Here is a 20,680-nt window from a genome sequence, read left to right on the forward strand (position 1 = left end):
GCATAAGTATACTGTCTGCCCTCATTTTGCAGATGTCACAATTTACTCTTGTTCTGAGAAGCCTTTCCACTGCATTTTGAAGTGTGTCTGTAGAAATTTGAGCACATAAGGTAAGATCATCTCTAAGATAAGGCATTAATACTGGACAAAAAGGTTTGCAGAGTAGCATCTTTGTATTTAATCCCAAAACTATTATTACATTTTTGTTAAAAGAAAAGGTAAATGTGACAGTGGTAAACATCCTCTTTTTCTAACTTTTTTGAAAAATTATACAGACATCAAAATTTGTATACAAATTATTGATGTTTTATAGTTTTAGTTTATGTATTTGTTTTGTAAGTTTTTACAAAACAAATACATAAACTAAAACTATAAAAACATCAATAATTGTGTTTTGTTCTTTTTGAATAAAAAAAGATCACTGATTTCTGTTTGTATTCAATTCTCATTTGCACTAGAACATCTATAAAATTAAGGTTTTACAATGTAGAAAAAAAATCTAATATGCTTACAGTATATGATTACAGAAGATAATATGAGTTGAAATTAACCTAATTATTTAACATACACTGATCAGTCATAACATTAAAACCACCTCCTTGTTTCTACACTCACTGTCCATTTTATCAGCTCCACTTACCATATAGGAGCACTTTGTAGTTCTACAATTACTGACTGTAGTCCATCTGTTTCTCTACATATGTTTTTAGCCTGCTATCACCCTGTTCTTCAATGGTCAGGACTCTCCCAGGACCACAACAGAGTAGGTATTATTTAGGTGGTGAATCATTCTCAGCACTGCAGTGACAATGACATGGTGGTGGTGTGTTAGTGTGTGTTGTGCTGGTATGAGTGGATCAGACACAGCAGCGCTGCTGGAGTTTTTAAACACCTCACTGTCACTGCTGGACTGAGAATAGTCCACCAACCAAATATATCCAACAGCGCCCCATGGGCAGCATCCTGTGACCACTGATGAAGGTCTCGAAGATGACCAACTCAAACAGCAGCAATAGATGAGCGATCGTCTCTGACTTTACATCTACAAGGTGGACCAACTAGGTAGGAGTGACTAATACAGTAGACAATGAGTGGACACGATGTCTGATCCACTCATACCAGCACAACACACACTAACACACCACCACCATGTCAGTGTCACTGCAGTGCTGAGAATCATCCACTACCTAAATAATACCTGCTCTGTGATGGTCCTGTGGTGGTCCTGACCATTGCAGAACAGGGTGAAAGCAGGTTAAAAAGGGATGTAGAGAAACAGATGGACTTCAGTCAGTAATTGTAGAACTACAAAGTGCTTCTTTATGGTAAGTGGAGCTGATAAAATGGACAGTGAGTGTAAAAACAAGGCGGTGGTTTTAATGTTATGGCTGATCAGTGTATAATATTGGTATAAAATACAGTATACAGGGCCATTGGGTACTTAATATAAAGAGGTTACTAATTCTGCACTAAGTGACATAAAATAGACAAAAACTGTACAGAGAAAATTAATCCTAATTAAACAATTATTGTGTAAGTGAGTAATTTACAGTAGCTAAATGTGTACATTTATTAAATAATGAAAGAAAAAAGACTAGGCAATAGACAAATATTTAAATGATCTTGGTCTTTGAGACCAGCTCTGTAGGTCGCGTCTCTCACCAGTAGCCGGTGCTGGTGGTGGTGGTGACTTCACGTTGCGTTTCTTGCCTCTGGCGCCGCATGGCCTCACGATGTACTATAGACATACAAACATAGACACAATTAATTTTAGGAAATTGTACACACACACAATATTCCACTATGTTACATGCTGGTACTGCAATGTGATCCAAGCTGATCTTTTAGCTGATTGAAGCAAGAAGCAGCAGCTAATGCCTAGTTCACACTACACGATTTTTGACCTGATTTTCGCTCGGCGACTGGTCGGCGCTAGATTTGCCGGCTCGGGAGCAACTCGGCATTCGCTCGGCGATCGAAACTCGGCTCTCAATCACTATGTGTGAACTACCCAACAACTCGATCCGAGTGGCTCGACCGAAGAGAGATTTCTAGCATGTCAGATATCTGGATCCGAGTTGCCCGACTGGCAATGAGTGCTATGTCGAACAGCCAATGAGAACACAAGATACAGTGTGAGGGGAAACGCAGGGTAGAAGATGTAAAAAAGTGGGGCAGGGGCATAATATAGTTTATATCAGGATACATTGGCGCACAGACACAAGTTTTACAGTATTTCTGACCTTATTGTTCTCTACAACACATAACACCCACATTGCATTGCAAGAATATTTATTAACCTCCAACTCACTATAGAACAATCCATGCTGCTTGTGTAGCCAACTCCACTCAGATTCATTTATTTTTTCTCCTTGATTTTACGCTACACATCAGCGCACAAACTTTGATCACTCGCTACTTATTGACGTGCATTTTTGGACATAGTATCACTAAACCTTTCGTCAATTCTTGCATTTGTTTTCGTGACAAAACGTAGTTTGGGAGACCAGACAGACTCGCCTGCGATTCCTGATGGTAGGTCATGTAGTTTGAAACCCCCTTATCGCCGATCAGTCGTATAGTGTGAAATACACAACGACTTAAAAGACTCCCAATTGCAAGAGATCCAGTTGTGTAGTGTTAACTGTACAGCGATCTGACAACTTGGAAAGTCGTGTAGTGTGAACTTGGCATTAGCTGATTGAAGTAAGAAGCAGCAGTTTACACTGTTAAGCTTTTTGAATTCTTGTTACTGCATTTTGTCACACAATAATGATTTCAGATTATTAAAGAAAACATTTCGTAAAACGTAATTCTATTAATTCAAACAATCAAATTTATCCAACTCTTTTGGCAATTTAACTAACTGTTAGACATGGTGGTAGATGGTGTGATGATCTAAAATGTTACAGGTCCTAAATGTCTTTCTGTTGTTGATGAAACAATAAATTCCACTCTATATTAAAATAATAATTAAATAAATAAATAAAAAAGACAATGCAAAACTTCATTTACAGCAAAAACTAGAGTCTAAGGTGCCCAGGCGGCACAGCGGGATATTCCGCTAGCACACCAGCACCAAGATTCTGAACTTCTCAGTTTGAAACTTGGCGTTGCCATCGGTTGACTGGGCACCATAATTGGTAGTGCCTGCAGGGAGGGATGACCGGAATATGTGGGCAGGGTCTTCAAACGCTGTGTAAGGACCCTGATTGGTAGATAGAGTGCCTGTGCAGAGTGCATGGGTGGAAAAAGGTTCCATTAAGGGCTGCATGTGGGTCGTCGGAGGCGTGAGCAGCAATATACCCACCTCGACTTCAAAAAATCGGGGAACTCTTTTAAACCTTTGACTGACAAAACTACAAAGAATTCCAATATTTTCACTGACCAACTTAATTGTATTTTCTACTATATATAAACACATTTAGAATGTCTTGCCTGCAACACACTCAGAAAACTGAGACAGATGCAAGTTAACCACTGTGTCACATCATGTTCTGCATTTATTAAACTTTTCAATAGCAAACTGAGGATTTCTTTGCAAATATTTTGCCAATTACTGGTTGATACATAACCTGACCTGCTAAACAGTCCACAGTCACCACTGCCTGATTCTTTTTTCATGTTTAATACATTTATCCCTAAATCTCTTTTCTTTTTTTCTTGTGTAATTTGAAAGTCTTAAGATTTATTTTTTAATTTAAGGTAAAACATGTTTAAGATTATGGTTAAACTTACGGTTGGTTTGCCTTAGCTTCATCTTCATGGCAAAATAGGCAGATAAGATGACAAACACAGCTCCAATTGCACAGATGACCAGAATCAGTGTTATCTGATCTAAATGCAGCAAGAGAAAAACAACATTATTGGTGTCAGCCGGTAACACTGTGTAGGTGACAGTTTAAAGACAATTTAAGCTGACAGGAAGGCTATGTTAATTTATATGACCACTTTTAACCACTATACTGAGAGGAAAAGGACCTTAAAACACACAACATATCAAACTTTGAGATAACTGGACTAGAACAACAGAAGACAAAAGTAGGTAGCTAGACAGACAGACAGACAGACAGATAGATAAAAAAACAGAACAAACATAACAACCAAGATTGAATGGAAGCTGAATTTTACAAAAATTGCAAAAAGTTATCTACAGTGCAGTTATTAATAATGAAGGAAGAAGTAAATGAACATCAAGAACCACCACTCAACAATAGCTGATGTAACCACATGGGTGAGGGATTACTTTGGCAAACCTTTGTCAAGCACTACAATACAGAGTTACATGCAAAAATGCCACTTAAAACTTTACTGTGCAAAAAAGAAGCCTGTTAACCATGTCTAAAAGTGGCATCGGAGGTCCAAAAGCCAGGGTCTGTCATGGTATGGGGCTGTGTCAGTGCCCTTGGCAAAGGTCATTTACACTTCTGTGATGGCAGCATTAATGCAGAAAAGTACATTGAGACTTTAGAGCAACATATGCTGCCTTCAAGACGTCATCTGTTCCAGGGACGTCCATGTATTTTTCAACAAGACAATGCAAAACCACATGCTGCACACATTACAAAGTCATGGCTGCAGAAGAAGAGGGTACGGGTACTGGACTGGCCTGTCTGCAGTCCTGATCTGTCCTCAATAGAGAATGTGTGGAGAATTTTGAAACAAAAATTGTGGCAACGACGACCCCGTACTGTTGCACATCTTAAGACGTGTTTTCAGGAAGAATGAGACAAAATAAAAGCTGAAACACTAAATCACTTGGTATCCTCGCTGCCAAAACGTCTTTTAAGTGTGGTGAAAAGGAATAGCAACATTACAAAGTGGTAGATGCTTTACTGTCCCAACTGTTTTTGGAATGTGTTGCAGGCCTGAAATGCAGGAATGGATGTTTATTAATAAATGAAATTAAGTTGAACAGACTATATCTCAGGTGCATCCTGTCTGTAATAAAATAAATACAAGTCAAAGTAAATGTAAGAAGCTCTGTATACTGTATATCAGCTATAGTTGAGTGGTGGTTCTTGATGCAGCACCGTCTGAGGGATTGAAGATCACGGGCGTTTAGCTTAAGCTTGCACTGAAATTGATTCCAAGCATTGCTCAATACCACTAAATCTACTATAATTTATGAAATTTTGTATTAAACATCTAGTGTGACATTTCTTATGCATTTTTATTTGTGGCATTGAGCAGACGTTTTTATCCAAAACAACTTACAGTCATGACTGAATACAATTTAAGCTATTTACAGACATTCCAAGTCTCCCGGAAGTTCCGGGAGTCTCCCGCATATACATAGCTGCTCCCTGATGCCCGCAAGTCAGATAAAATCTCCCGGAATCTAGAACGAGCGGCCAAGAGCGACACAAACGCGCATGCAGGTGACACAGACTTTTTTCCCGATCGCGTATTAAATCCGGTATCTGATATACAATCTAGCGCATTGTGTAGGGAACATGAATTCATATCTAAAATACTATCTAGTGCGCTATGTAGGGAACATAAATCCGTTATCTGATATACAACTTAGTGCACTATGTAGGGAACATAAATCCGTTATCTGATATACAACTTAGTGCACTATGTAGGGAACATAAATGGTGGTGGTGGGGCTTGAATCTGTAATCGTCTAATCACTAGTCCACTACCTTAACCACTGAACTATCACTGTCCTGTGTCAAGTCAAGTCAAGTCAACTTTATTTATATAGCGCTTTTTACAATAGACATTGTCTCAAAGCAACTTTACAAAATCCCAACAGATACAAAAACCCCCTGTTCAGCAAGCCGAGGGTGACTGTGGCGAGGAAAAACTCCCTGAAAATTACTGGAAGAAACCTTGAGAGGAACCAGACTCAGCAGGGCCCATCCTTCTTGGGCCATCCTTCTGTGTGACTAAGCCTTAAGCTCTTCTTCAATACACACACATTACACAAGTAACCACTCCCCCTCCCAAACCCCCCAAAACACAGATTTTTTTTAAACCCAAAAAAGAACAATAGAAATTAAGATTGAACACACACTCATGAAACATGTAGACAAATACAATGTACTGTAAATAATTACCATCTAAAGATATCATGTGATCTTCAGAGCTGAAGTTTCCACATTGACTCAGTACAGTGCATTTCAGCGTCACCCTCTCCTTTATCCTTAAACTCATGGTTTTGTTCTGGCTGTCTGACTTGTTGTTTAGTAGCCACTGGTAGCTCACATTCAGGTATTGAGGCAGGTCATGTGGTGCGTTACAGGTTGCGTTGAATTCTTTATCATACTTAACACTAGTAGGAGCATCTACATGTACTTTAAACTCTGGGAAAGTCAACAAAAAGTCAAATGTCAATCTGCAGAACTTCTGTTAACTTTGTTACATTGTTTATTGAGCAGATAAGACCACAGTTGTTGCTTTAAATAAGAAGTTATTGGACAATACTGTTTTGCCATGCTTTGGTGTCCAGCTGTTTGGTGTCCAGCTCTTTACACCAAAGCTGCTGTTAGTACAACATAACTAATATTACATTGAGCATTAACATTCTTATCGTGTATTTGTTAAGTAGGAAAATTTGTTTTCCAGATGGTCACAAACTAAGAAACTGTTTATGGATCTAAGACAATCGTCTTTGCAGCACTCTTTTAATTAGGCCTTTATGATAGAGTGGCAACATGGCATGTACAGTCATGTAAAAAAGTTAGGACACACCATGAGAACCTTTGTCTTTTTGAACATATTTAAACTATGGACATTTGAGCTTCATTTGAACAGTACTGAGAGATGAGCTTATATAATTAAACAAAATAAAACTGAAAAAATTACTTTTAAACACAAGTTTTAAAATGTAATGAACAAAAATGGAAATTTATTGTGAGGAAAAGTTAGGACACCCTATGCCCTAATAGCTGGTATTTCCCCCTTTGGCTGAAATAACCTCAATTAAACGTTTCCTATAACCATCTACCAGTCTCTGACATCGACTGGGAGAAAGTTTTCCCCACTCCTCCATGCAGAATTTCTTCAGCTGTGTGAGGTTTGAGGGGTTTCTTGCATGCACAGCCCGTTTCAAATCACCCCACAGCATCTTAATAGGATTAAGATCCGGGCTTTGACTTGGCCATTCCAGAACTCTCCATTTCTTTCTTTTGAGCCATTCCTTGGTGGATTTACTGGAATGTTTTGAGTCGGTGTCATGCTGCATGGTCCACACCCGCTTCAGTTTCAGTTTTTGGACGGATGGTCTTACATTTACCTCAAGCACTCTCTGATACAGTGAAGAATTCATGGTGGATTCTACGTATAATGGAGAGCTTGCCAGGCCCTGCTGCTGCAAAGCACCCCCAAACCATGACATTTCCACCTCCATGTTTCACAGTTGGTATGAGGTTCTTGTGCTCAAATGTTGTGTTTGGTTTGCGCCTTCTGTAACTGTGTGCAAATAATTCAACTTTGGATTCATCTGTCCAAAGCACATTGTTCCAGAAGTCCTGGTCTTTGTCTGTTGTTCTCTGGTAAACTTTAGTCCTGCCCTGATGTTTTTTTTTTTGACAGCAAGGGTTTCCTCCTTGCACACCTCCCATGAAAATCAAACTTGTGCAGTCTCTTTCTGATGGTAGATGCATGTACCTTGACATCAACTGTGGCAAGAGCTAGCTGTAGGTCCCGTGATGACAGCGTAGGATTATTGACTTCTTTACCCACCTTGTGGTCTGCTCTTGGGCTGAACTTGCTAGGACGGCCTGACCTGGCCATGTTGGCTGTTGTTTTAAATGTTCTACACTTGTAAATAATTTTACGGACAGTGGAATGGCTGATTTCTAATTGTTTTGAGATCATTTTAAATCTCTTTCCAGACTCATATGCATCTACAACCTTCTTTCTGAAGGCCTCAGAGAGCTCTTTAGATCTCACCATAGTGATCTCACTTCAACAATCAAGAGCAAACCAAACTAATGTCTGTAGTTTAAATAAAACTTCAATGTCCTCTAACGATGGTCTAATCATTGCAGCTGATGTGGTGCACTGGATTCTAATTTTAGACATTTTAAGTAGTAATAAATGTGGGGGTGTACTAACTTTTTCCTCAGAATAAATTTCCATTTTTGTTCATTACATTTAACTTGTTTAAAAGTAATTTTTTCAGTTTTATTTGTTTAGTTATATAAGCTCCATCTCTCAGTACTGTTCAAATGAAGCTCAAATGTTCATATGTTTAAATATGTTCAAAAAGACAAAGGTTTTCATGGAGTGTCCTAACTTTTTCACATGACTGTACATGACCCTGAGGAAAAAGATTCTCTGGTCTGATAAAGAGTAATATTAAAATCTTTGGGCAGAAAAGCGAGCCCAATGTCTGGCTAAAACAACATCATAGTAATAGAGCCAATGTTAAAGCAAGCAAACTATTTATTTTTTGGTTGGGTAATTTACATTAACGTGCCTTTTCCTAGTGCATCTGAAGTACAGTTCAGGCAGTTAGAATTTATGCAGTCCACACAGTTAGGGCAGGTGGTGTTGGCCGGTGAATGGTCTAGAGAGACAGAGAAAAAATAACTCAAATACAAATAGATAATACACTGACAAACATCCATACGTTTATTATAAGCTAAGACAAGGCCATGTTGACCACTGTGTTACTTTTATAAACTGTAATCATTTGGGATCACAGGACACCAGTTGTTATACAACCCCAAATTAGAAAAAGTTGGGACAGCATGAAAAATGCAAATAATAATAAAAAAAAAACACAGAGTTTCTTACATGTACTTTGACTTTTTTTTGATTGCAGACAGGATGAACCTGAGATATTTCATGTTTTATCTGCTCAACTTCATTTCATTTATTAATAAACATCCATTCCTGCATTTCAGGCCTGCAACACATTCTAAAAAAGGTTGGGACACTAAAGCATTTACCACTTTGTAATGTTGGCATTCCTTTTCACCACACTTAAAAGACGTTTTGGCACCGAGGATAACAAGTGATTTAGTGTTTCAGCTTTTATTTTGTCTCATTCTTCCTGCAAACACGCCTGAAGATGTACAACAGTACGGGGTCGTCGTTGTCGCATTTTCGTTTCAAAATTCTCCACACATTCTCTATTGGGGACAGGTCAGGACTGCAGGCAGGTCAGTCTAGTACCCGTACCCTCTTTTTTCACAGCCATGTCTTTGTAATGTGTGCAGCATGTGGTTTTGCATTGTCTTGTTGAAAAATGCATGAACGTCCCTGGAAGAGATGACGTCTTGAAGACAGCACATGTTGCTCTAATATCTCAATTTACTTTTCTGCATTAATGCTGCCATCACAGAAGTGTAAATGACCTTTGCCAAGGGCACCGACACAGCCCCATACCATGACAGACCCTGGCTTTTGAACTTGTTGTTAATAACAGTCTGGATGGTCTTTTTTGTTTTTGGTCCACAGCACATGGCGTCCATTTTCCCAAAAAAGACCTGGAATGCTGATTCATCTGAGCTCAATACACGTTTACACTGTGTGATGGTCCATCCTAGATGCCTCCGAGCCCAGAGAAGTCGACGCCGCTTCTGGACATGGTTAACATAAGGCTTCTTTTTTGCACAGTAAAGTTTTAAGTGGCATTTGTGCATGTAACTCTGTATTGTAGTGCACGATAAAGGTTTAACAAAGTAATCCCTTGTCCATGTGGTTATATCAGCTATTGTTGAGTGGCGGTTCTTGATGCAGTGCTGTCTGAGGGATCAAAGATCACGGGCGTTCAGCTTAAGCTTGCACCCTTGGACTTTACCCACTGAAATTCCTCCCGATTCCTTAAATCGTTTAATGATATTCTGCACTGTAGAGGGAGAAATATGCAAATCCCTTCCAATCTTTCTTTGAGGTACATTGTTTTTAAACATTTCAATCATTTTCTCACGCATTTGTTTACAAACTGGATAAATAAAAGTAAATGTAAGGAACACTGCATTTTTATTTCATTTGCATTTTCCATACTGTCCCAACTTTTTCTGATTTGAGGTTGTAGTTGAGGTGGATTTTTTTTAAACATCCCAACTTTTCTAGGGTTTGTAGATGACTACAGTGTTGTACATCACTGCTGTTTAGTTACCAATTTAGTGGAACTTTAGCATTTAGCTATACATTACTCGAACCTGACAAACAGCTCTGTAAAGTTTTAGACATTAGGAGTTTGTAATCTGCCTTACCTGTCATGCATTGCAGTTAGCAAGCTAAGAGAATGTCCCCATAAACGATCAAAACACAACCATAAAATATATGTACACATTCTAATTAATCTAATTCAGGTTCTTGACTGATTGCAAATTATAAGTGAATAACCTACAATCTGGTTAAATAATAATAAATAATAATACTTTGGTGAATTCCAGATGTTACACTGCTGTAGTAAAGGCTTGCATCATTTTAGATCAGAATTTAGGAGAAACATCACCCATACAGATGTCAGAATTTGCCGAGTTCCTCATTTCACTGGCAAACATTACTTGCACCCTAATTTGACATAGTAAAATTGCATACAATCACTAAACCTGTTATAATTGATAGAATTTTGTATTAAACTTCTAGTGTGACATTTACTAAAGCAATAAGCTACGAGAGAGCGTGCGTTACTGTGATTTTAGCACGGGGAATGACTAAAACTTCTTTCCCGTGCTAAAATCATAGCAGTAACGCACGGTCTTAAGTGGCTTATTGCTTTTATAAAACGGCGGTCAACATAAAATACAATAAATACAACAATGTTTAATTCATAAATGTATTTATTGTGTATAAACTTACAATAAAGCATTCTTCTGCGACGCAAGGTAGTTCGATTAACAGTGTTGCTAGGCAACATGAGGGCGAACATAACATTAACTTTTTCTTTTCAGTGGCGTATTAATATGGAATGATGTGAGGTGGTCATAGGTGTGCGTTTATCGGGGATTTTACAACGGCTTCGAACGCGGCTCAGCCAATCAGATTTTAGGACCGGAACAATCCGTTTTATAAATGACATACACTTTGAGCTATGAAGGGTTAATGGCCTTGCTCAGGGCCCAACAGAGGCAACCAGTCAGTGGTGGGGCTTGAATCAGCAATCGTCTGATCACTAGTCCACAACCTTAACCACTGAACTATCACTGTCCTGTGTGATGGAGCCAAAAGCCCTTCCTCAACACACACACACACATTGCACAAACAACCACTCCCCCTCCCAAACCCCCAAAACACAGATTTTTCAAACTGAAAAAAGAACAATAGAAATGAAGACTTATGAAGCAGTAAAATACGCTAGCACACCAGAGCTGGGATTTCGAATAGATCGAATCAAGTAGGGCAGCTATATGAACAATGTTTGGCTGTTGTTTATCCAGGGAGGGAGCCGGATAGGGACATCATAACTGATGCAATTCCGACCTCTGCTGGCTGATTGATGGCATCTGCACACAGTCGAGGAATAATGCGATCAGGATGTGGCTCTCCGTACACAAAGCTGATCCGCAAATGAACTCGCCTCATGCAGGTGAAAAGATGCAGTCGGCTACTGCTCACGTGTCGGAGGGGGCGTGTGTCAGTTCGCTCTACTCAATCGGGGTGGTGGTCAGCACCAGTAGATAGGAAGCATAACGCAATTGGGTAAAATTTGGACGCGCTAAAAAAACTCGGGAGAAAATGCATAAAAAAATAAATAAATAATAATTACCATCTGAAGATATCATGTGATCTTCAGAGCTGAAGTTTCCACATTGACTCAGTACAGTGCATTTCAGCGTCACCCTCTCCTTAATCCGCAAACTCATGGTTTTGTTCTGGCTGTCTGACTTGTTGTTTAGTAGCCACTGGTAGCTCACATTCAGGTATTGAGGCAGGTCATGTGGTGCGTTACAGGTTGCGTTGAATTCTTTATCATACTTAACATGAGTAGGAGCATCTACATGTACTTTAAACTCTGGGAAAGTCAACAAAAAGTCAAATGTCAATCTGCAGAACTTCTGTTAACTTTGTTACATTGTTTATTGAGCAGATAAGACCACAGTTGTTGCTTTAAATAAGAAGTTATTGGACAATACTGTTTTGCCATGCTTTGGTGTCCAGCTGTTTGGTGTCCAGCTCTTTACACCAAAGCTGCTGTTAGTACAACATAACTAATATTACATTGAGCATTAACATCCTCATCATGTATTTGTTTTCCAGATGATCTAAATAGAAACTTCACTCTTAATCTGACAAAAAAGCTGTAATTGTTCTTAAGACGTGTCTAAAGGTCATTTGGAATCTACCTGTTGCAATTTAATTGACTGGACATACAGGTAGTTTGGAAAGGCACACACCTGAGTCTTTAAGGAGGAAGTCTGCGGAAGAAGAGGGTACGGGTACTGGACTGGCCTGTCTGCAGTCCTGACCTGTCCCCAATAGAGAGTGTGTGGAGAATTTTGAAACGGAAAATGCGACAACGACGACCCCGTACTGTTGCACATCTTAAGACGTGTTTGCAGGAAGAATGGGACAAAATAAAAGCTAAAACACTAAATCACTTGGTATCATTGATGCCAAAACGTCTTTTAAGGAATGGCAACATTACAAAGTGGTAAATGCTTTACTGTCCCAACTTTTTTTGGAATGTGTTGCAGGTCTGAAATGCAGGAATGGATGTTTATTAATGAATGAAATGAAGTTGAGCAGATAAAACATGAAATAGCTCAGGTTCATTCTGTCTGCAATCAAATAAAAGTCAAAGTAAATGTAAGAAACTCTGTGTTTATTTATTATTTGCATTTTTCGACGTTTTCTGATTTGGCTCTGAAAACATGTTTTTCATGATGTCAGTTGATTGAGGGGTAAACATAGCAATTATATCAATACAAAATCAAATCCACACCACAAAAAGTGTGCAAAAAGTCAAGGGATCTAAATATTTTTTAAATCTGCTGTATATACTGACCAGTTCACCATTAACATTATGATTTCAGTAATAAAATGAAGATACCTTTTAGTTTGCAGGTTTTAGGAATGTCTAAACAAAAAAGAAATATAATAGGTTATATCAATCAGGTATGCAGTTGTCATATATAAAAGTAAAAAAGGAAAAGAATCCTGATACAGACCAGAAAAACATTCTATTGTGTTGCTGAGACACTGCTGGCAAATCTCGTTAGCTGTAACACAGAAGCCACACATGAAACATCAGGACAAGTTACATAGTTATGCAATCATAATAATAGAGCCAATGTTAAAGCAAGCAGACTATTTATTTTTGGGTTTAGTACATTTATATTTACGTGCCTTTTCCTAGTGCATCTAAAGTACAGTTCAGGCACTGAGAATTTATGCAGTCCATGCAGTTAGGGCAGGTGGTTTTAGCCAGTGAATGGTCTAGAGAGACAGAGAAAAAATAAACTCAAATACAAATAGATAATACACTGTAAAACATTCATACCTTTATTTTAAGCTAAGACAGGGCCGGGTTGGCACGGTGGCTCGGTGGGTAGCACTGTCGCCTCACAGAAAGAAGGTCCTGGGTTTGATCCCCAGGTGGGGTTGTCCGGGTCCTTTCCGAGCGTAGTTTGCATGTTCTCCCCGTGTCTGCGAGGGTTTCCTCCGGGAGCTCCGGTTTCCTCCCACAGTCCAAAAACATGCAGTCAGGTTAATTGGAGACACTGGGTGTGTTCGAAAAGCTAGAGTTCGAATAACCTGCCTTATAAGTCATTGACTTATTAGAATCCTCTCTACTAAGGCAGCTGCCTATGTAGACAGCAAGGCAGCACCCTAGGTTTTCGAACACACCCACTGAATTGCCCTATAGGTGAATGGGTGTGTGTATGTGTGTCTGACCTGCGATGGACTGGCGCCCCGTCCAGGGTGTTACTGTGTGCCTTGCACCTATTGAAAAGCTGGGATAGGCTCCAGCACCCCCCTGCGACCCTAATTAGATAAGCGGTTAAGACAGTGAGTGAGTGAGTGAGTGAGTAAGACAGGGCCATGTTTACCACTGTGTTACTTTTATAATCGTATTGGGAACACAGGGCACCAGTTGTTGTAGTTGTAAAGGTGGATTTTTCCCCTTTTAACTTGATTTAAAATTTCAGCTGCTCAGTAGTCTGGGTCTCAGGTGTCACATATCTTGAGTAATAAGGTGTCTTCTAGGTAGCAGCAAATGTTGCTCCAAAATTCATATGTACACCCCAGCATTGTACAAATTACCCATGCCATTAACAACAGCTACCTCATAACTAGGGCCCTACCAAATTAATGGGAAAATTTACTTAATTTCACAGACCTTGTTTAAAAATTTTTTTTTTTTTATAGATTTTTAATGAGAAGTGCCACATTTAATGGCAGTCATTAAATTACACTCATAAATTGAATGATAGAATAAATGCTACATCTTGGACATTTTGTCTAACCGATTGCTAATGTAACCGAACGTCTTTAGAGTTTGAGTTTATAAAGAAAGAAATGAACTGTACATAGACAAACTATCAGAAGTGTAATACTTTACTGGCTTTTTTTTTTTTTCTTAATGCATTTTCTCCACTTTTTCTCCCCCTTTAGCGCGTCCAATTGCCCAGTTTGCATCACGCCTCCTCTCTGCCTTTGCCGATCCCTGCCCTGACCGAGGAGATCGAAGCGAACCCACATCCCCTCCACCATGTGAGCAGCAAGCCGTATGCATCTTGCCACCCACACATTGACGAGTGTTGAGCCACCTAGCGTTGCGTGCGGAGAGACACACCCTAAGAGCACTCCTTCCTCATCTCCGTGTAGGCTCCTCTAATCAGCCAGCAGAGGTCGTAACCGCACCATTCTGACAGAGAGAGACCCACTTCCGACCCTAGTCCTGTCCATCTGAACAACAGGCCAATCGTTGTTCATATAGCCGCTCAGCCTTGGCCGGTAAGGCAGAGCTGGATTCGATACGACGTATGGTTGCAGCGTGTGTTTTTTTACCGCTGCGCCACCTGAGCGGCAATACTTTACTGGCTTGTTCTTTTGAGCACAAACTACAGAGAGATGATCACGTGTGTAGAAAAGCGACACTATGGAATCCCCAAAGGGACAAAATGCACTCAGTACATAAACACACACATCAAACATTGTCAGCACACTACACCACAGAAAAGTCTGTTACACTAACGTAATTGCTGTATGATTGCTAGGACCGCCTCATATTGCATCTCAAATTTCATATGCTACACAAATGAAAAGTGTTAAATCGCTAAACACAAACCTTACATTTTGAATTTCACAGCAAATTGCATATTAATTCATAACTCATTTTTACGACTTTTAATTATGTAGAGCCTTATTTATTTATTTATTAGGATTTGAACATCATGTTTTACACACTTTGGTACCATTCATAACAGGACACATAATTACTGGTTACACAAGATTCATCATTTCAAATTTTAAATGTCAAACACAGTCATGGACAATTTTGTATCTCTAATTTACCTGATTTGCATGTCTTTGGACTTTGAAAGGAAACCAGAGCTCCAGGAAGAAGCCCACACAGATACGGAAAAAACATGCAAACTCCACACAGAAAGTACCTTGACCGCTGCACCTGAGAACTGAACCCAGGACCTTTTTGCTGTCAGGCGACAGTGCTACCCACCGAGCCGCCCCACCCATACCATATTACTGGTGACTTTTAAAATTTGTGTTGATAACACTCACTCATTTACTGACTCACTTTCTTATCCGCTTATTCAATTAGGGCTGCAGGGGGTGCTGGAGCCTATCCCAGCTTTTCAATGGCCCTGGACGGGGCGCCAGTCCATCACAGGGCAGACACACATACACACACACATACACACACCCATTCAACTATAGGGCAATTCAGTGTCTCCAATTAACCTGACTGTGTGTTTTTGGACTGTGGGAGAAAACCGGAGCTCCTGGAGGAAACCCACACAGACACGGGGAGAACATAAGACCCGGACCGCCTCGCCTGGGGATAGAACACAGGACCTTCTTGCTATGAGACAACAGTGCTACCCACCGAGATGCCCTGATAACAATCAGCATGGTCTTTTTTTTCTATTGGCCTATAAAGTTGGCCATGCGGTCAAGTTCTAAAGTCTAGTGGAAGGTCAGTCCAAAACAGTGGAGTCTGTTGTACAAGCAGGTAAATTGAAACAATGATGTGATTGGGTGTTAATACACTTTTGGTTATGTGGTGTATGTGTTATAATAAATACTCACACAGTGATGTAGAGATAATGAGAGTCAAGAATGTTCCAGTTACTCTCATCTTGCTGCCAGTCTTATTAACCTCAGTCCCACCTGAAATATAAAACACCTAAAAGGGGGCGTAACCTAGTCACTGAAGGGGTCGCAAGCATAGCGCTATCATTTAACATGTTACAGCTGAAGTCAAACGTTTTCATACACTAAGAAAAATACACCGATTAGGCATAACATTATGACCACCCCTTGTTTCTACACTCACTGTCCTTTTTATCAGCTCAACTTACCATATAGAAGCACTTTGTAGTTCTACAATTACTGACTGTAGTCCAGCTGTTTCTCTACATACTTATTTAGCCACAGTAGTGCTGCTGGAATTTTTAAATACCGTGTCCACTCCCTGTCCACTCTATTAGACACTCCTGCCTAGTTGGTCCATCTTGTAGATGTGAAGTCAGAGACGATCGCTCATCTACTGCTGCTGTTTGAGTTGGTCATCTTCTAGACCTTCATCAGTGGTCACAGGATGCTGCCCACAGGGCGCTGTAGGCTGGATATTTTTGGTTGGTGGACTATTCTCAGTCCAGCAGGGACAGTGAGGTGTTTAAAAACTCCATCAGCATTGCTGTGACTGATCCACTCATACCAGCACAACACACACTAACACACCACCACCATGTCAGTGTCACTGCAGTGCTGAGAATGATCCACCATCTAAATAATACCTGCTCTGTGGTGGTCCTGTGGGGGTCCTGACCATTGAAGAACAGCATGAAAGGAGGCTAACAAAGCATGCAAAGAAATAGATGGACTACAGTCAGTAATTGTAGAACTACAAAGTGCTTCTATATGGTAAGTGGAGCTGATAAAATGGACAGTGAGTGGTTTTAATGTTATGGCTGATCTGTGTACAGCTGTATAAGTACATACTGAAAAGAAACTACGTTTCTCCAGGAGCAGGGTGCAACACAGTACAAAAGTGCAAAACAATACAATATACACCGTGCAGATAAAAACAAAACAGCACAATAAATACAAGGGACATTTTTAATCCAAAGTCATTTAAAAGCCTTTGAATTTTGATTACTGAACTTTTTTTGCCTCAGAATTCAACCCACACATTTTACAATAACTCATTTTCACTTTCATTTTTCGATGTTAACAAATTCAAAATCAAAAATTCAAGTTTATAAAATTCAAATAATATATATTCAGGTTGCTCAAATTCGATAGGTCAAATTCAGATCACAAAATTCAGATTAAAAAATTCAGACTAAACATCCGGGACACGCAGGATGAGCAATCGATTCCAGAGCCGTAGAGAGAACAGAGTAGCGACACTCCCATAGAGAACCGCTGTGACGGGGGCGGGACATTTCTCTGCACAGCTCCGGGTGGAGCTCTGTTCATTTCCACTACTGAGCAGCATTTTCAGCTGTATGTTGCTTTGTTTTAAAAAAAATTATGAATTTGATGTCATTAATATACTTAATCCTGTTATTGTTTAGCATTTGCTCAGCACTAAATGTTACATGTTTATCTTAATTAATAGGTATAACCGAATTTAGCTTAGTCAATTAAGCTTAATTAATGACACTAGAGTCTTTTCACCTAAAATTGATTAATTAAAAGTTGATTAATCAAGAGTCTTGTTACAGAAATGATCATAAAATATTAGAGCCATAATAAATCATTATACTTTTACTTTCATACTTAAGTACATTTGAAGGTAAATACTTTAGTACTTATACTCAGTGAAGTGGAGGTAAAGAGTATTTTACTTTTACTACTACTTTTACTGGAGTAATATTTTACCTTGGATAGCTCTACTTCGACTCAGCTACATTGTTTGTGTACCTTGTCCACCACATACATTAGACAAAATGAACTAGTACATATTAATTATGAATTAATTCATGTATTACATGTAGGAATCAATTATTAATCACTCATGAAATAAGAGATGAATGAATCCTTTTTCATGTACCTGCACTATAATGTTTTTGGTACGGTAGTGTGTTTATTAACCTGTTCATTCAGTGCAGGTAAACCTTATGAATCCAGCCACATGGCTTAGTGTTTAACCAAAATGATGATTATTATTATTATTATGAATCCTCAGGAAAGTGAAGGGAGATTATAGTTTATGCAAAAAAAAAAAAAGCTCTTTAATCTCTGTACTGTATATCGTCTCTACTACTTAATGATATCACATTATGTAATGTATGATTTTCATACTTAAGTATGAAAGTAAAAGTATAATGATTTATTGTGGTTCTAATGTTTTATTATCATTTCTGTAACAAGACTCTTGATTAATCAACTCATTTTAGGTGAAAAGACTCTAGTGTCATTAATTAAGCTTAATTGACTAAGCTAAATTCGGTTATACCTATTAATTAAGATAAACATGTAACATTTAGTGCTGAGCAAATGCTAAACAATAACAGTATTAAGTATATTAATGACATCAAATTCATAATTTTTTTTAAAACAAAGCAACATACAGCTGAAAATGCTGCTCAGTAGTGGAAATGAACAGAGCTCCACCCGGAGCTGAGCAGAGAAATGTCCCGCCCCCGTCACAGCGGTTCTCTATGGGAGTGTCGCTACTCTGTTCTCTCTACGGCTCTGGAATCGATTGCTCATCCTGCGTGTCCCGGATGTTTAGTCTGAATTTTTTAATCTGAATTTTGTGATCTGAATTTGACCTATCGAATTTGAGCAACCTGAATATATATTATTTGAATTTTATAAACTTGAATTTTTGATTTTGAATTTGTTAACATCGAAAAATGAAAGTGAAAATGAGTTATTGTAAAATGTGTGGGTTGAATTCTGAGGCAAAAAAAGTTCAGTAATCAAAATTCAAAGGCTTAAAGTTCAGTAATCAAAATTCAAAGGCTTTTAAATTTCAAAATCTGATGAGACAGATTTACTTCCATAATGGTACTGACTAAATAATAAGTGAGGTAAAAAAAAAAAAACATATTCTGATATCATAAATGCTAATAGTCCACAACAGAAACCAAACCAGCATGTATACATAGAAAGAAAGAGAAAGAAGAAGGAATGTATAGCCATACCTGCAGACACGGCCTGTGTTTAACATGGATGTGCTGGCTGAGGGTGAGGCTGTGTGATAGTGAGGAAGGTTGCGGTACAGCATTTAAAACAGAAACCTTTTTGAACAGTATATCTTCTCTTTCACAGCCTGTTTGCCATGTAAATCACCATTAGTCTATTTTATATAAACTCTGCTACACCATGTATATTTACATCTGCTTTACATACTGTGGTCTGTATTTTTTTTAAATAATGTTCAGTAAGCAGTGTTGACCTTAGCACTTCTATAGCTGTTATAGTCTTTAGCACTGACACAGAACTTTTAGTTATATACACTAATCAGCAATAACATTAAAACCACCTCCTTGTTTCTACACTCACTGTTCATTTTATCAGCTCCACTTACCATATAGAAGCACTGTGTAGTTCTACAATTACTGACTGTAGTCCATCTGTTTCTCGACATACTTTTTTTAGCCTGCTTTCATCCTGTTCTTCAATGGTCAGGACCCCCACAGGACCATCACAGAGTAGGTATTATTTGGGTGGTGGATCATTCTCAGCACTGCAGTGACACTGACATGGTGGTGTGTTAGTGTGTGTTGTGCTGGTATGAGTGGATAAGTAACAGCAGCACTGCTGGAGTTTTTAAATATCGTGTCCACTCACTGTCCACTCTATTAGACACTCCTACCTAGTTGGTCCACCTTGTAGATGTAAAGTCAGAGACGATCGCTCATCTATTGCTGCTGTTTGAGTTGGTCATCTTCTAGACCTTCATCAGTGGTCACAGGACGCTGCCCACGGGGCACTGTTGGCTGGATATATTTTTGGTTCGTGGACTATTGTCAGTCCAGCAGTGACCAGCAGTATCCAGATGGTGTTTAAAAACTCCATCAGCACATACCAGCACAACACACATTAACACACCACCACCATGTCATTGTCACTGCTGTACTGAGAATGATCCACAACCCAAATTATACCTACTCTATAGAGGTCCTGAGAGAGTCCTGACCATTGAAAAACAGCATGAAAGGAGGCTAGCAAAGCATGCAGAGAAACAGATGAACTACAGTCAGTAATTGTAGAAAAACTCCATTAGCATTGCTGTGTCTGATCCACTCATACCAGCACAACACACACTAACACACCACCACCATGTCATTGTCATTGCTGTACTGAGAATGATCCACCACCCAAATAATACCTACTCTGTGGTGGTCCTGTGGGGGTCCTGACCATTGAAGAACAGCATGAAAGGGGGCTAACAAAGCATGCAGAGAAACAGATGGACTACAGTCAGTAATTGTAGAACTACAAAGTGCTTCTATATGGTAAGTGAAGCTGATAAAATGGACAGTGAGTGTAGAAACAAGGAGGTGGTTTTAATGTTATGGCTGATCGGTGTATAAAGCTGAAATGACAAAACTCTCTCTTGGATGTG

At 39.1% G+C, this 20,680-nt stretch overlaps 1 protein-coding gene across 2 annotated transcripts; it reads right to left on the minus strand.

Moving 5' to 3' along the window:
• Positions 1 to 67: 67 nt before the first annotated feature.
• On the minus strand, positions 68 to 16,305 carry LOC134319508 (uncharacterized). Of its 2 annotated transcripts, XM_063000736.1 has the most exons (10): positions 16,183 to 16,305; positions 13,258 to 13,347; positions 13,080 to 13,130; positions 12,962 to 12,988; positions 11,678 to 11,923; positions 8,432 to 8,521; positions 6,066 to 6,311; positions 3,739 to 3,837; positions 1,663 to 1,738; positions 68 to 87 (listed from the first exon to the last, which is right to left on the minus strand). In XM_063000736.1, coding segments are annotated over exons 1-10 (975 nt in total). In that variant the 5' UTR covers positions 16,232 to 16,305; the 3' UTR covers positions 68 to 86. The 2 variants fall into 2 exon arrangements, with proteins under 2 accessions (XP_062856806.1, XP_062856797.1); XM_063000727.1 differs by lacking the exon at positions 68 to 87 and having other exon boundaries at positions 1,536 to 1,738.
• Between the last annotated feature and the right edge of the window lie 4,375 nt (positions 16,306 to 20,680).

The sequence above is a fragment of the Trichomycterus rosablanca genome, chromosome 1 (genome assembly GCF_030014385.1).
Source record: "Trichomycterus rosablanca isolate fTriRos1 chromosome 1, fTriRos1.hap1, whole genome shotgun sequence".
Classification (NCBI taxonomy): domain Eukaryota; kingdom Metazoa; phylum Chordata; class Actinopteri; order Siluriformes; family Trichomycteridae; genus Trichomycterus; species Trichomycterus rosablanca.